The sequence below is a fragment of the Rhopalosiphum padi genome, chromosome 1 (assembly GCF_020882245.1).
Source record: "Rhopalosiphum padi isolate XX-2018 chromosome 1, ASM2088224v1, whole genome shotgun sequence".
Classification (NCBI taxonomy): Eukaryota; Metazoa; Arthropoda; class Insecta; order Hemiptera; family Aphididae; genus Rhopalosiphum; species Rhopalosiphum padi.
The window spans coordinates 85,234,095-85,250,366 of record NC_083597.1 but is presented as its reverse complement, the minus strand read 5'-3'; the positions used below and the strand labels follow the sequence as shown (position 1 = coordinate 85,250,366).

The 16,272-nt window shown below is 27.5% G+C and overlaps 2 protein-coding genes across 4 annotated transcripts; both read left to right on the top strand.

Moving 5' to 3' along the window:
* Positions 1-101: 101 nt before the first annotated feature.
* LOC132930217 (DNA primase small subunit) lies at positions 102-3,313 on the top strand. Its single transcript, XM_060995964.1, has 8 exons — positions 102-484; positions 1,121-1,277; positions 1,354-1,485; positions 1,548-1,772; positions 1,851-2,058; positions 2,142-2,347; positions 2,408-2,592; positions 3,169-3,313. The coding sequence occupies exons 1-8, from the start codon at positions 391-393 to the stop codon at positions 3,186-3,188; spliced, it is 1,227 nt and encodes a 408-aa protein (XP_060851947.1). The 5' UTR covers positions 102-390; the 3' UTR covers positions 3,189-3,313.
* A 678-nt stretch (positions 3,314-3,991) lies between these two features.
* Positions 3,992-16,260, top strand: LOC132922273 (uncharacterized). Of its 3 annotated transcripts, none has more exons than XM_060985714.1 (13): positions 3,992-4,373; positions 8,905-9,065; positions 9,176-9,476; positions 9,646-9,848; positions 10,007-10,160; positions 10,771-10,806; positions 10,921-11,091; positions 11,417-11,599; positions 13,047-13,175; positions 13,340-13,453; positions 15,578-15,688; positions 15,757-15,966; positions 16,037-16,260. In XM_060985714.1, the coding sequence occupies exons 2-13, from the start codon at positions 8,916-8,918 to the stop codon at positions 16,237-16,239; spliced, it is 1,965 nt and encodes a 654-aa protein (XP_060841697.1). In that variant the 5' UTR covers positions 3,992-4,373; positions 8,905-8,915; the 3' UTR covers positions 16,240-16,260. The 3 variants fall into 3 exon arrangements, with proteins under 3 accessions (XP_060841697.1, XP_060841689.1, XP_060841703.1); XM_060985706.1 differs by lacking the exon at positions 3,992-4,373 and adding an exon at positions 8,465-8,607; XM_060985720.1 differs by lacking the exon at positions 3,992-4,373 and adding an exon at positions 8,465-8,607 and having other exon boundaries at positions 16,021-16,147.
* The last annotated feature ends 12 nt before the right edge of the window (positions 16,261-16,272 follow it).

Below are 16,272 nucleotides of genomic sequence, written 5' to 3'. Positions count from 1 at the left end.
CCTTGGCGGTGGGACGCTGTAGTAGCGGCCGTCGCAAAGACGTTTGAAAACACGGACACTTGTCATAGCGTTTTCCCGCCTTTTCTTTATTTCTTATCATATCGAATGAATATCGTTGAATATGACGCGCAAAGTTGCTGCGAAAGGCAAAACAATAAAAAATATTGGACATGGTCAAAATGTCAAATACTCTCGCAACTTACGTTAACGTATCTTGAATTATCGTATCTTTGCTTCGGCATTTGTCACTGTCACGACCACGTTAATGTCAATAAATTAATAATTATTATTATCATACCAAATTAAATGCAAAACAAGCAGCAAACAAATATTTAGTCTCGCTACAGTAGTCTTACTAAACTGTAAGACGTCAATTATAATATTATAACCATGGCCGACGATCAGTTTGCTGACTATCTTAATGTCTACTACAAGAAATTGTTTCCATACTCGCAGTTTCATAAATGGCTTTCCTACGGAAACGGTGAGTTTTTTTTTTAAATCGTTTAAAACCACATTGTTTAATGAAAATGTTAATTTTTTTTTATTTCTAAAACACTCAACTGTATACCGCAGTCAAGCATTATTTATGATATTTAAGTACATTATGTTACCATCAATATATTAGTGGTTTTTGGTCTCCAAAATTCAAAATTTAGTACTAATAGAACTAACTATTAAGTCTAATATATCATATTTTTTTTAAATAAATATTATATTACTACAATTCTCGTAAAAAAATAGATTATTTGTAACTAAAATAACATCCCATATTACAATTAAAACTGTCATTTATTAGTTAAGTTGTAATGACTTCATTCTATAACCTATCAAGAATAAGTACTTAATAAGTATTGACTGTGTACCAATAATAATAAAAACATGATATATTTCATATAGTAATAAAAAAATTGGTGCATGGTTATTTTTAATAGATACTAGTTATTGTCTTATTGAGTAGTTTTTTAAATTTTTTTATGATCAGGTGATGCAGTTATTTCAATGTTTTCTAATAATAGGCCACCACTAATTAGATAGATCATATTTTATGTGTACCTATAGATTTTTAAAGAAATTTGTAACCACTATTAATGTACTTGTTTTTATTTTGTATTTTCAGTAAAACCAGAAAACTTTATAAATAGAGAATTTTCGTTCACCTTACATGAAGATATTTACATTAGATATCAATCGTTCAATACACTTCAAGAAATGGAAACAGAAATTCAAAATAAATGTCCTTTTAAAATAGATATTGGAGCTGTATTCAATATGAGGTTTATATAATTTTGTTATTATAAAATATTTCATCATGATGTATTTGTATTTATAATTTTTATATATATTTTATAGTCCCAAAGTCTGCCGAAATTATCCTCAGTTTCATGCTCTTGAAAAAGAATTAGTGATTGATATTGATATGACTGATTATGATCAAATCCGTACTTGTTGTTCAGGTGCTGAAGTGTGTCAAAAATGTTGGAGGTATATGTAAAAAAAGTTTTCCAATTGTTTAGGAAATATTTAATTTTGTATTTTTGTTGTAGATTTATGGTTATTGCTGTAAAAATATTGGAACGAGCACTTCGGGATGATTTTGGATGGAAGCACTTACTATGGGTATTCTCAGGTCGCCGAGGTATCCATTGTTGGGTATGTGATGAATCTGCAAGAAAACTCTTACCTTCTGAACGTGGTTCATTCATTGATTATTTAGCTTTATTATCTGCCGGTGATTCAAAACGATGTAATGTAAATCATCCATCAGTAAAGTCAGTTGAAAAAAGTTTTATTATAATATTTTTTATTTAATCAAAATAATAAAAAAACCATTTTATCGCTAACGATAGACGCAGTATTTCCATTATAAAAGAAGAGTTCAATTCACTACTTTCTGAACAAGATTTCTTGGGAACTACAGAACAGTGTAATAAAATCTTGTCATTTATAGCAGATGAAAAAATTAAGGAACAAATTAATTTACAATTTTCAAAGTATCAAAGTAGTGTACAACGATGGGAAGCACTTACTGTTATAATTGATAACAACCATAAAAGGGTAAAATTATAAATCATAAATGTTATACAATGTATATTTTTTATCTAACCTTAACTCATTTACATTTACTTTTATTCTAACAGGGGTTATTAAATTTCAAAACTAAACATTGTGTGGAGGATATTTTGTTGTACTTGGCATACCCAAGACTTGATGTAAATGTAACAAAGGGGTTAAATCACTTGTTGAAGTCTCCCTTCTGTGTTCATCCAAAAACTGGAAAAATTTGTATACCAATTAATCCAAAAGTTATAGAAAAATTCAATCCCAACACTGTACCCACAATTAAGTAAGCAATTGTATATAATTTTTCTTATTATTATATTTTATTTATATTTATATATTTTAGTGTTTTAATTGATGAAATTAATGAGTATGACAAAAAACAAAAAGAAATTATCAATGATGCAAACTTGAGTAGTAATCGTTTAAAAGATTATAAAAAAACTTCATTATTAAAAAGTGTCAATATCTTTGAAGAATTTTTAAGAAATTTAGAAAATACTTGGAAAGGAAGTAGAATAAAACAAAGTGGTAAGTTATAATCATCTATTAATATATATATACATTTAATCATTATTTTTATAATTAACAATTATATCTCTATATTGTTTACGAGGTTAGTCAGGGTGTGCAGATACCTCCCTAGCGACTTATTAGAGGGTTTTAAACCTGTGTAGTATGTAAAAACAAATATTTTACAATTTGCCTCCCCTGCCATGAAGGTCTGAACACGCCTATGGTGCTAAGCACACCCAAGTCCCACCCATTTTATGTCTATGCTTTTATGGATATTTTATGAATAAATTATATTACTTTGAGTAAAATTACAAGGATGGTAAGCTGCACTATTTTTTCCTAAAAACATGCATAATATATTATATAATTATGGTTGTAAGACATTTTTGAGAATGAAAAGTACCAACTAGATCGAATTAATGACTAAGAACCATGTAAAAGAATTTTAATGCTCCTAAAAAACTAAAAATAAAAAAAATACCATTATAAGATCAATAAATTGCATTGCTCTGCTTAAAATGTAAAACAATAAAATACAATATGCATTGTTTGTTTTACAAGTATTAAATAATATGTAATATTTGATTTCAGATATTAAAATGGAATTTTAAAATGTACAACATCCTTACTGTTAAAATATTCTGAACTCGCTGAATTGAGTCATTTGCTACTGTATTATTATTAAAACTTTTAATATAACTTTTTTTTTTTTAAATTATATGTATTTTATTCCATATTTTGTTTTGGTTTTATTACCTATATACATTGATTAAATATATAATCAATGCTATATAATTTTAATTTAGGAAGTTTAAACTTCAATACTTCAAATATTTAAGGAACAAAAGTTTGTATAAATGTAAACCATATGACTGACCATACATTCCTGACAAATTGTAGGATAGTAGTGGGTCTCTGTTGTATTAATTGTGACTGTGGTGTTATATTACAAATTTATAATTATAATTATTAGTTTTCAGAATATTGGTTTTGTTAACCTAACCGACCTAACTTGCATGTATAATTTACTTTATTAAAATATAATTCTTACTGTACTACCAATGAATAATGCTATATACAAAATTGTTAACTACTGTTTGTGATATACAACATGTTTAAAACTTTTAAAATCCTTTATCTCTTTCTCTCTCTCTCTTTCTCTCTCTCTCTCTCTCTCTCTCTCTGTGAAAATACAAAAAAAAAATTTTATGAATTCTGTTAAAAAAAAAAAACTAAGTTTGTAAAATATACAATATTTCATTCAAACCATATTTTAATAGAAATATGTATTTAAAAAAAGTTAAAATCAATTATTAGATTTTTATTATTTTTACTGCTCAGGAAATGATGAATACAAAAAAATGCACAATATTGTGAAATTAATACATTCATTACTCTACTTAAATTCATAAAACGAAAAGAACAATGGAAGAAAGTAAATGAGAAAGGTAAAAAATATTAACGCTGTCAGAGAATCAAAAAGTGACGACGATGAAATAATGTTCCTGATAACAAAAAGAAGAAGTTTGGTTACAAATGTGGTAACATGTGAAGTCGGTATATGTTAATTTTTTAATTGATTCAAGATCTAGTTGCAATATAATATCAGAACAGGTCTAGAAACAAAATAAAATTAGTTATGTTATTAATTAGGTAACCTATAACAGGAAAGTAAAATACCTCAAAAATTATTTGCATACTTGTGTAAAGAACCATTTCAGTCATAAACAAATTTAAAACAACAACCAAGGTGTCAGATCACGAAGAAATAGTGGACAGTATATTTGTGATAAAAGGTAACAACTAACAATCAATCATTACTATTTACTAGGATATGAAACGTCTGTGAAGTTAGGACTTTTAAATATTGGGTTAAACAAATGAAATAACTTCATACAAAAGTGAATAGGTAAAATAGGGTGAATTGCAACAAGGCTTAAGTATTTTGTTTATTATAATCGAATATTCAATTTTAATGTTATCAACTTGATATAATAAGAATTATGGTATAATTGCAGTTTAGCTACCAAATTTATTTTTACACCATATGTTTATACATATGTTTCAAAAAAAAAATTGCAAAAATTCGCGAAATTACAAAAAAATCATGATCAATCCGATTTCTACCATAGACCTATAAACCATAACAAAATATATTTTATGTATAATATATATATATATATTGCCATACTATACCTCCAAAATCCTAGCTCCGTTAATATTGTTAAAATGTCACTATCTCAATAATTTTTTTACATGTACTTATATAGAAAATATTGCCAATTTTTCTGAAATTTACAGAACAGCTGAATAGCGTAAATACATTTTTCAATTTGTTTTTTTTTAAATTTATATAATAATTAAGTGATTTCAAAGACCGAAATTTTGTTTAGAATACTTGAGATACTTATTATGTTGTCTTAAATAATCAGAAAAATTAGAAAATTATACCAACGAATTCAAAAAATTGACTATTTTTAAAAAAACAAAATTATTTAGTGTTTCAATTCACCCCATTCAAAGGTTAATTGTAACAAAGTCATATAAAAAAATATAATAAAAAAACCTAATAAGTTATATTCTGAATTATAATTATAATGATAAACAAGGTAACAAGAATTCTAAAAAAGTATTTTCCTTAATAGTAGTAAAAATGCCTGATTTTTAAAGTTCAAAGTTGGATAAAACTCAAAAGTTGTTGCAATTCACCCCATTTTACGGAACCCAAATCTATTTCATGGGATTGGAAAATTTAAAGAAAAACAAACTAAACTTCACATTGATGAAAATATCAATCCATTTGCTTAACAACATAGATACATTCCGATAAATTTAAGAAAACTACTAGAAAATGAACTTATGAGACTTGAGAAATTAGACATAATTGAGAAGGTAGATGGACGAACACCCTGGTCTCTGCTATAGTCTTATTAGTACCTAAAAAAACGGAGAAGTCAGATTATGTGTAGATAAGAGCAATACAGCCATAGAAAATACCTACCTACGTCACATAACCCTGGTCATTACTCATTGATGACATAGTAAGTACTATAAATGGATCAAAAATATATTCAAAATTAGATCTTAATGAGGGCTACTATCAGTTAGAATTGGATTGTGCATCGAGATTTATTACAAATTTTAGCACTGATTGGGATCAAGGCGGTACGCTGGTACAAATAAAGGTTGAGTTTTGAAATTAACTTTGCAGCAGAAGTATTCCGAGATGATAAAAGTCACGTAGGTAGGTACTTGCATAGACCTTATACTTATAATAGACGTGACATCCGGGGTGGGTGGTGTACCGTCTATTAGTATAAGGTCTATTGGTACTTATGAACATTTATGTTAGTGACAATATACTAGATACTAATATAGGTATGCTAAATCTCGAGAAGAACACGACACTACTTTAAGAAAAGTATTGAATCGGTTACAAGAAAAAGGACTCTGCACATTAAACTATGAAAAACTATAATAGATCATTTCACTGTAATATTTAAGCCTTAAGGTAAACACACAAAATTAAAACTTATTTCTGAACCTCAACGTATATTTTGGTATGGCATTATAAGCATTATTACCTATACACTAGTTACTAGTAAGGTGGAGAAACAATAACACAGGCATGATGCAGGTACAATCTCGGGCACAGATCAAATTTATTGTTCATTAATCATTAATTTGTTTATACATTGTTTGTTTTAATAAATTACAATTTACAAGATATTCACGAGTATTTAAATTTCTACTATATGCTAAAAGTTGTTGTACTAAAAGTTTTTAAACTTTTTCTAATTTCAATAAAAAATACATTTTTAATTTGTCATGCACTAATAAGCCACTGAGAATAAAATTTGGATACCTTATTTCGAAATCAAAATAGCTAGTACTTAAAAAAGAACTTCAATATTGTAATAAAATAATATTTTTTGTTGATTATATAATATTGTCTTCTAAAGTTGTAACTATAATATCATGTACGTATAACGTATATATTAGACTTATTAGAGGGTAAATCCCCACATGCCACTTTTCAGTTGAAAATAAAGATAATAGGTCTATAGTTAAAGCGCATATACAAAAAAATGTTTGTTTTTTTGGAGTGGGGGAGGGTCATATAACAAATGCGCAATTATTATCAATATAACATAATATTTTTTTTTTCATTTTCATGAACCTCCTTCTATCAACCCACCCTACTTATGTGTCTGTAGCCCTGTAGGTATAGTTATCCCGTTGCGTAACATGCTAATCAAAAATTACTACATGTCTATAATATCACGCAGTTAGGTTTTAAATTAAATTATTCTTTTTATCTTGTGTATTGAAAATTATAAACAGTAGTGTCGGTTATTTTATTATTTTATTAGTCATTAGGTAAAAAGTTTATAAATTTACATATATTATGGCTCAGCTCGGCGGCCTTAAAGAGCCTTCGGCCCAGTTGAACTGTTCCCACTGCCATATCGAGTCTGCCTTAGCTTATATATATTTTAGATTTTATATTTCCAAAATAAATTACTTATGAGAAATCTTGTATTAAATTTTAGATATTATAATAACAAATTTTTTATGAATTTTTAACTACTACCTACTAGTGTTTTATAAAACACTGTACATTATTCACAAACTTCGTCATAATTCTAACTATAGATATATACGCTTATAAAAAAATATTATGGCTATACATTTTCAAGAATTTCTATTCGGTCAACAATTTTTAAATTGACATTTATAGAAAAAAAAACTAAAAACATAGATAATATCTCACGCCTATACATATCAACACCTCAAATCCCTTGAGTTATTTATTTTTATTTTTTTTTTTAAATTGATTAAATAAAAATTAAGTTAAAATTTCAAGTATCCTAACCTAACCAATGGTTATTTGAGTTTTACCAACAAAAAAACAAAATCGATTTTATTGAAAATTGGATTTGCTTAATAGTTTTGTTGTTTTTCCGATTATTTTCAAAAATATTGTGCATTTTATATTGACCTCTTTAAAGTACAAACTAGGTCCAATTTTCTATCCAAAACCACCCTTAACATTCTCAAAGTTTAAAATCAAATTATCTATTAATCATGTTTCGATTGATGTAACAGCGTACACAAAAAAAGCACATTGTGAAATCAATACATTCATCGCTCCGTTCAGAAGATTCTGACAATAAATAAAATCTTCAAAAAATTTTAAAATTTGTATTATGTCGTATATAATAATATGCTAATATAAATGTTTTATGAAAATTTTAAGTACCAATAAGGGGTTGTTTTTTTTTGAATTCGTGTAAAAATTCCATTTTTTCCCAGTTATTTTGATAAGTATAGGTACTGGGAATTTAGACTTTAAAAATACTAACTGAAAATTAGATTCGATTTGCTACTATACGAGTAGAAGTCTAGAAACCACCTTCAAAGACAAGTTTTTCTATTATAGATCATCGTGTATAGGTACTGTAACCTGTAGCCTGTAGGTATTAAACAAAACACATAGCATTGTAAAATCAATACGCCTAGGCCTTAGAATGTAAAAAAATAACATAAATATAATATGTATTCTTTAATATTTTTGTTAATAAAAATATTAGAGTTGTACAAACTGTGATATTTCACGTTATCGCCAACACACTAAATAGTAAATATACATTATTTACATTTAATACAGGTACAAATACAATAAATACATACTACATAGTTATTAGTTACTTAATAGTTAGTACCTATATATTGATTTGTTGTGTTACAAAAAGCTTATTATTGCCACTGAATTAAAAATAAAAACTACAAATTACAATATGTAAGGATCAATAACGCGTCGTTATAAAGGTCATTTTTCTTATAGAAACCTTTTATATATAATTATAATAACAACACTGTCGAAGCCCTATACTATCTGTTAGGTTAATACAGACTATTATCTATATGTCAGTTCGTAAATTTGTATTGTTAAATACAATATGACTACGTAGATAGGTAGTAGAATCACGCCCACGTTGACTAGGATGGATCAGTTAGTGTACATAGGTAGGTATATAATTTTATTTTAAATTTATATTTTTATACATTATTTTCATAGCAGATACCTACATATCTATAATATATTTATTATATACAACACAGCCAAAATAAAATTATAATATTTTTGTAATATTAAAAAAATATATCTACTCCTCGTTGAAAAGTATGTCATATTGTCATATATATCATATAATACGAGTCTCTCGTTCTTCTAAAAAAAACTGAAAAGAGTTTTAATTTTCGTACTAATCGTACCTACTCGTATTTATATGTATTCTGAAAATTATTTTATGTAAATTTCAGTTTGTTTATTTATGACGATATTTCAATCTATCGGTTTCTCTATAAATATCAAAAGGTACGACATGTGTAAGCCATTCAATAAAAAAACAATTTATACTGCAATCGGATCTCGAGGAATCATTTTTGCTAAAAACGATGCTTATAATCACTCAACATTGAATGTAACTATATATTATAATTTATAATATAAATACTAGTAAACTGCACGCATAAACAAATTTTGAATGTGTTTATAATTTCTAATAAAATATTCCTATTTATACTGTCTTAGGAAAGTTTTTACAAACAGTGTTCTTTGCGCATTATCTCATGTCCATCGTGTATGATCAACTTACGTTTTAAAGACGTGAATTTGCCGTGTACTAATAATAATGCAAACGAAACGGATCTTGTTTGTAATTCTATTTGTATTTTTGAACCACCATACTCAGCACGGTCTCTAAAATGTGTAAATAGTACTGTGAAAAATTCGACCTTTCATTACAAGTCTTTAACCAGTCAAGTAAATTTAAATTTCATCAACAGACATCCGTACCAAAAGCATGCATTTTCAGCTGAATATTTGATTACCAGTGAGTTATAGTTTACCTATATACTTTATTGTATTATAAATTTAATATTTATATTATTAACTATTTACTATTAAATACCTAACTAGTTGATTATTAACTCATGTCTCATGATTGATGTTTCTTATCAAAGCCTAAACTATTATAATAATTATTATATATTCTAACGTAGGAAATATTCAATTAGCGGAAATAAAACCAGAATTCAATTCTGCAAATATTTTATTCGGTGGATACATTAGTACTCCGTTCTTTCCTATGTCTTATCCAGACGATTTGACATTTGAACAGGTGATTAATTGTAAAATGTATGACGAGTGTTTCATACATTTAATTTTCGTGGATTTTCAAATTTCCGAAGAATCAATTGTTGAGGTAAGTGAATGTAGGTATGGTTACCTTTATTATTACCAAGCTATAATAATTTCAGATTAGTATTAAAAGTATAAATATTTTATGTAATACCTAAATTGATTTTTATTAATGATTATAATCTATAGTATTTTATTCGAATTATCTTTACCTACGTTTAGTTTTACGATTCGAATAGAAAGAGATTAGGAGTAATTGGAGGTATAACATTTAGACCACCAGTGATAATATCTTCTGGTCCACTGTTGTATATTAAATTCTTCGCTAATGCTGGATCTTCAATTGGGTACAAGGCACAATACTCCTACGTCAGAGGTTAGTAGCACTATAATTTCTTTGTATATACGCATTACGCATAGTATTTGTTTAATTTCTAATATTAATCACAATTTTAAAAATAAATAATATACCTAATACCTATACACATAGGCAAATAGCTCATAATTACCTAATTTAACTATTGTGAAACGTTTGCGTGTTTGTATCGAACAGATATTCGGTTATGTACACGCGAGCGTGTAATAGCGTTTAAAGTGGAACACTGGAACGCCACTTGTAGTAAACAAATACCGGATATCGCGGTAGGTGGGTATCAGAAATACAATTATCCACAGATTTGTACAATAATTTTATATGTTTAACACTTTCTATTTTTATAAGTAAAAACAGTAGGACATAGGTAACTAAAAAAAAGGATAATACATTCATACTTCTTAGGACAATTTAAATGAATTAATTTTATGACAATGATATCATTATAATGTTAGCCCTGTTTATACCGCGAATGATTAATTTAATATATGACACTTATTATTAAAAATATTTAAAAATATTTATTTTTCATTTTTTTGTGACCTATTTATTTGTAGACTTGTGAATAACAATATAATTTTTTTAAATAATTCATATATTTGTTTTTTATTAGGGAACGTCAAGAGTTCTGTTTTAAAACCAAATACGAGTAAGTGACTATACCTACATATTACAGAATAAGAATCGTTAACATTTGAATATAATGATTATATATTAAAATAAAATAATTAATAATCTATTGAGTATTGATATATCTATTAAGATTGTGGTGGATTCGTGGAAAATAAAGGCGGGGCTATTACAATGATGCAAATGGTGGAAGAATTTGAACCAAATGTTCTGTTTGACTGTATTTGGTTATTTCGAATATCACATAAACATAATTTTAAGTCACAAAATTTGTACATGAAAGTCATAACGTTGAAAGATCTAGGTAAGTAAATTCAATTGTATGTATAATATATATTACAATATGAATGTACATATATCAGAGTTGTTCAAAACCCCGCTTGTCCTTATATATTTTTATAACGGAGTAAATATACAAATTTCTATACCATATAGTTACAATTATTTTTTAAAGTAATAAGTAGCTAGGTATTAATAATGTATCCCCTTTCCGGCTTTCCTCACCATATAAAATCCCTACTGGTATACGCATGTGGCATGTACTTGTTTATTTGTTTATGTTCAAGACGTTATAATTGCAGTTCAATAATTGAAGCCACGCTTTTATGTTTTTATTTGTTCCTTTTTAGTCGAGAGCAATTTAGTCATCCGAGAAGGACGCGTGTCAAACGGGCGTTTATTGCAATGGTTTAACGGATCTCATTGTACAGAATTAGACGTAGCAATCGAAATCGGATATTATGTCAGATTGACCGGAACGTTCAATTCCAGTTCTCGGCTAGAAATCGCCTATTCAGTCTTTGCTCAATCTAGTAACTACATGTCTACGCATATATCTGTATAATATAACGTATATACGGTACACCTATCTGATAATACATAAAATATATTATATACAACTTATTTCAGCCCATCAGTGCCTCTGGGCTCTGACTGATACGGCTAGTGGCTACATTTGAAAAGGCTAGACAAGCCTAATCTGGGCTAAACGGGCAACAGTGGGCTGAAATTTGGTTTAAAAAAATTATATTACATAAATATATAATAGATAAAACTATTATAATATTATTATAGACATTATAGTACCTAGTTAGTAGTTATATATACCTATTACCTATAATACCTATATATTATTTTAATTGTTTTATTTATTCTGTTAAATTATCTATTTAAAATTATGTTTAAAATATTTAATATCAATTGTGATTCATATAATCATATAAGGTAGATTTCAAATTCAAATATAAAAAGGTGTACAGCATTGGCGTAACTAAGGAGGCTAGGAGGCTTAGCCCCCCTGTATTTGTATTTAGCCCCTATAAGGTTTTACTTTTTAACCTAAATTAGCCTTCAAGTTATTTTTAACTTTGGTTTTCTAGGACTCTAGCCCCTGTAACTATTAAATTCTAATTTGTACATTTGTATTCCATGGTGTACAGGTGGGTTGGGACGTTGGGTATGTGTCGAGTGGTCACGGATTGGATCACTGTAATGGAAGTGTTAAATTTGAATTCAATAATAGACATATATATTATACCAATATACCTATATAACGATTCAGTGCGGAGACGAGTTATCAGTATACTTACATTATATCAGCAACTAAAAAAGCGAGTTATGAGTTTTTTAAGATGTATAAACAATTTACAATTTTAAAATACTCATAATTCGCTTTAAAATAAAAATATAATAAAACGCTTATCAAGGTGCCCTAGATAATGTTCTTAACTATAAATTTTATAATAGGTATTTCATTCTAATTTGAGAAATTAATATGGTTATAGTCATTTTTGTGAACGTAAAATTTGCTATGTTGCGCGTGGGTTAGAGAGACATAACATTCAAATTAATACTACGCTGGCATCCTCTTAACTTGGTTATGTCTTAGACCACGTTCAAGAGGAATATAACTTACAATGGGATACTACATAAATTAGCCGCTCTCTAGTTTCTGAGCTCTAGTTAAATATATACCCCTCTCCCCCCGGCTTACTAGTAATTATAGTTAATCAACTTTTTGCGGTGTATATTTGTGTAACTAATTAAATATACCCATTCGAAATTTATATTTTTACATAAAAATTCCATAAAAAATATATACCTAATTCAAGAACAAAAAAATATTTTCAAAAACGTTAATACATTTTTTTTATGCTGGGTGTGTTTGTTGTCTCCCAGCAGTCCCAGCATATATGCGTATATTAAAGTTAGTATATTAAGTTGAGTGAATTTATCAAAATTAAAAAAAAATAATTTAAGGGGCATGCAGTGAGGCAAACGAATTTGCATGTATGAATGGACGCTGTATACCGAACAAATTGGAATGTGATGGTTTTGACCATTGTGGTGACAATAGCGACGAATCTTCCCAGTGTTTTGAAGCCCACGGTGCGTATAATATATTTGAAAATATTATTATTTGTATATAATTATTATATTATAATTCCATTTATGCGTTCTACTTGTGTTGGCCTATGATGCTACTGAAGACACAATATAATAATACATTATAATGTATTAACGACAGGCGTTTAATGTCTATTATTTTTCAGACACTCAATCGGATTATATGGACAAAAGTTGGTACGCATACAAGTCGAATTATTATTTTCCTAATAACACTTTGTATTCGAAACGATATCACATCCTTTTGGGATGTTTTATAGGTGAGTAGCATATATAATAAATAATAGGTACTATAAATGATCCCAATGTATCTACCTAGTACACTTAGTAGCAGGGTCGTCCCTAGGGCAAGGCGAGCGGGGCCCGTGCTCTCGCCACAATTGGAATAGATACAATAAAAAAAAATCAAGTTGATGAGCAATGATGAAATTTTTGATGAGATTGATGAGAATTTAATTATCATTTTTTTTTCATGTAAAATTGTAAAAGAAAATGTCACCAACTTAACTATAATCTCTATAGAAAAAGAAATTGCTGACCAATTAATATAATATATGATGATATTATTGATAAATTCGCGGATTTAAAAAGTAGAAAAGTTAATTTTTAATACATTTTTATATTGTACCTATTACTATATTTTATATTTATTGTCTTATTTTTCCAATATTATTATTTATTATATTAACTATTAAGTTTGATTATATTTTGACATGTTGCATTATTAATTTATTTATTAATTTATATTGTTGTAGGACAATAGGTGCAAGGTACTATATTTGTTAAGACTATTTGCGCACATTTGAGTTTCAAATTTTGGGAGTTAAGCAGGGTAATTCTTTTATCATTAAACACTCATTATTTTGTCAAGTATTGACTTTTTCAAAATATTTTGTTTCATGCTTTTCTCAATCTGTATATAATTTTTTATTTTTGACACCCTTTTATTTAATAGGTAAACCACTATCAATCTTTTATTTTTAAATGGCAACCTATATTTAAAATATATTAAATTAATAGGGCTATTTTTTTTATGAATTTTAACTTTCAAATTATTATTTTTCGTTAATTTTTTTGGCGAGATATAGCTTTTCAAAGTTTGTTGGTTTTCGGATTTTATAATGCTTTTTGTTTCATATCTCATATTGAGTCATATGTAATAAACTCGTTTGTACCTGTAGTTACCAATGCCTCACAAACCGTAATAATCTGTAGGAAATACACCTATAGAAACCTCATACCACCCAACTTTGAGTAACTATAAGTCATGGTTAAATGAAAAATAATAATTTTAACGTTAAAATTCATAAAAAAAATAGCCCTACTATTTTATGACATTTTAAATATAGGTTGCTATTTAGAAATCAAAAGTTGATAATGATTTCACTATTAAATATAAGGGTGAAAAAAATAAAAAAGATATATATAGTTATTAGTTATAGAAAAGCACGAAACTAAAAATTTTGAAAAAAGTTTACTTTTTTGATATAATAAGTGTTTTATGATAAAAGAATCACCCTGTATATGCAACTGACGCGCAGTAGTGATATTTTAGACATTTTAGGCCCCGCAATTTTACTCTGCCCGAGCACCGAAAATCATCGGGACGGCTCTGCTTAGTAGTATAGCAGACAAGGACACTTCAATCTACTGCAGTATAAAACATATGGGGTAATTGGAGTGTGTTAGCCAAAATCAAACAAAAACAGATACCTTATTTAATAAACTAACTGAATTACATGTCGCTGTTCGCGAAAAAAATTGTTAGGTCAACTTTTTTTGGATGTAACTCAATATGAAAGCAAAGCCTTTTTGTGTGTAAATTTCCCGTAATAATGGTTAAAATATTTTTGCTTCTCTGTTTAAAACATGAAGTTGCTTAAGAGAAAATTTTATTTGTAGAGCATTAAATAATGTTCATGGTTGTTTTCAAATCATATATGATAATTGCAGTGGCGGCTCGTGGGTAAAATAGTTGGTGGTGCAGTTGGTGCACATTTATATAATACCTATATATAATACTTTATATATAGTAATAATTAATAATAAATTATTATAATTATAAGCTATTTTTTTCAAATTTTTCTATGGAAGGAACATATTTTTAGTATTATTTTCAGGCTGCAGGCAGGGCCGTCCCGAACAAAATAATAAGGGGGGATGAGATGCATTAAGGTGCCAACTCAAAAATCTGCTACTTACAGGTTACATGCATAGTAGTCAATAAAAATAGCTAATAAGTACTAAAGGGATAGAACACTAGCAATTTTAAATTATTAAAAATTATAATTTATAACAAAAGTTCTTATTGAGCATAACTGCATAACTAATGTGTATTGTACATTTTTATCCATAACATTGTATTTATAATTTTATTGTTGCAGGTTTTATAATATTTTTCATAATAGTTCTAATGGTAGTCTATAGAATTGCCACATGTTACCATATCCAGACAGATTTTCAAAATCGTCTCATATCCATCAGTCAACTACTTTGTGAGTACCTATTCATTAATCATTATAATATTTAGTATGAAGTTATATGAAATTGTTGTGTTTTAAAGTGGAAGGAATTCAACTAGATGATAACAGTCTGACTTCAGAAATAGGAAGGGTAAATTCAAATTATTTAATTGATGAACCACCAGCATATGAACCACCTCCGGAGTACGAGGCGCCTCCAAATTATGAAGAAGCAATAAAAATGTACAAGAACTCAATGAAATATAAACATGACAATATAAAAACAAGCCTAATAGATGTGGAATTGAATGGTAAATTATAAAGTGTTATTATATAACACTTATAATATTATTAGCTTAACTTAGATTCATTTGATTTCAGATAACAATCAGTTATTACATGTTAACAAAAATCAAACGTCATCAAATGTACATCTGATAGAAAATAATAATTTGTATCCTCATTGTTTATGCTGTAGCCAAGGAAGTTATCATATTTTAGCATTAGACATTAACAATATGAATAGATGTTGTTTGAATAAAATGTATTCATTAAGGAAATTAACAATAAATAATCAGTATTAAGTAATTATATGTTGACCATAATTAGTCTTTATT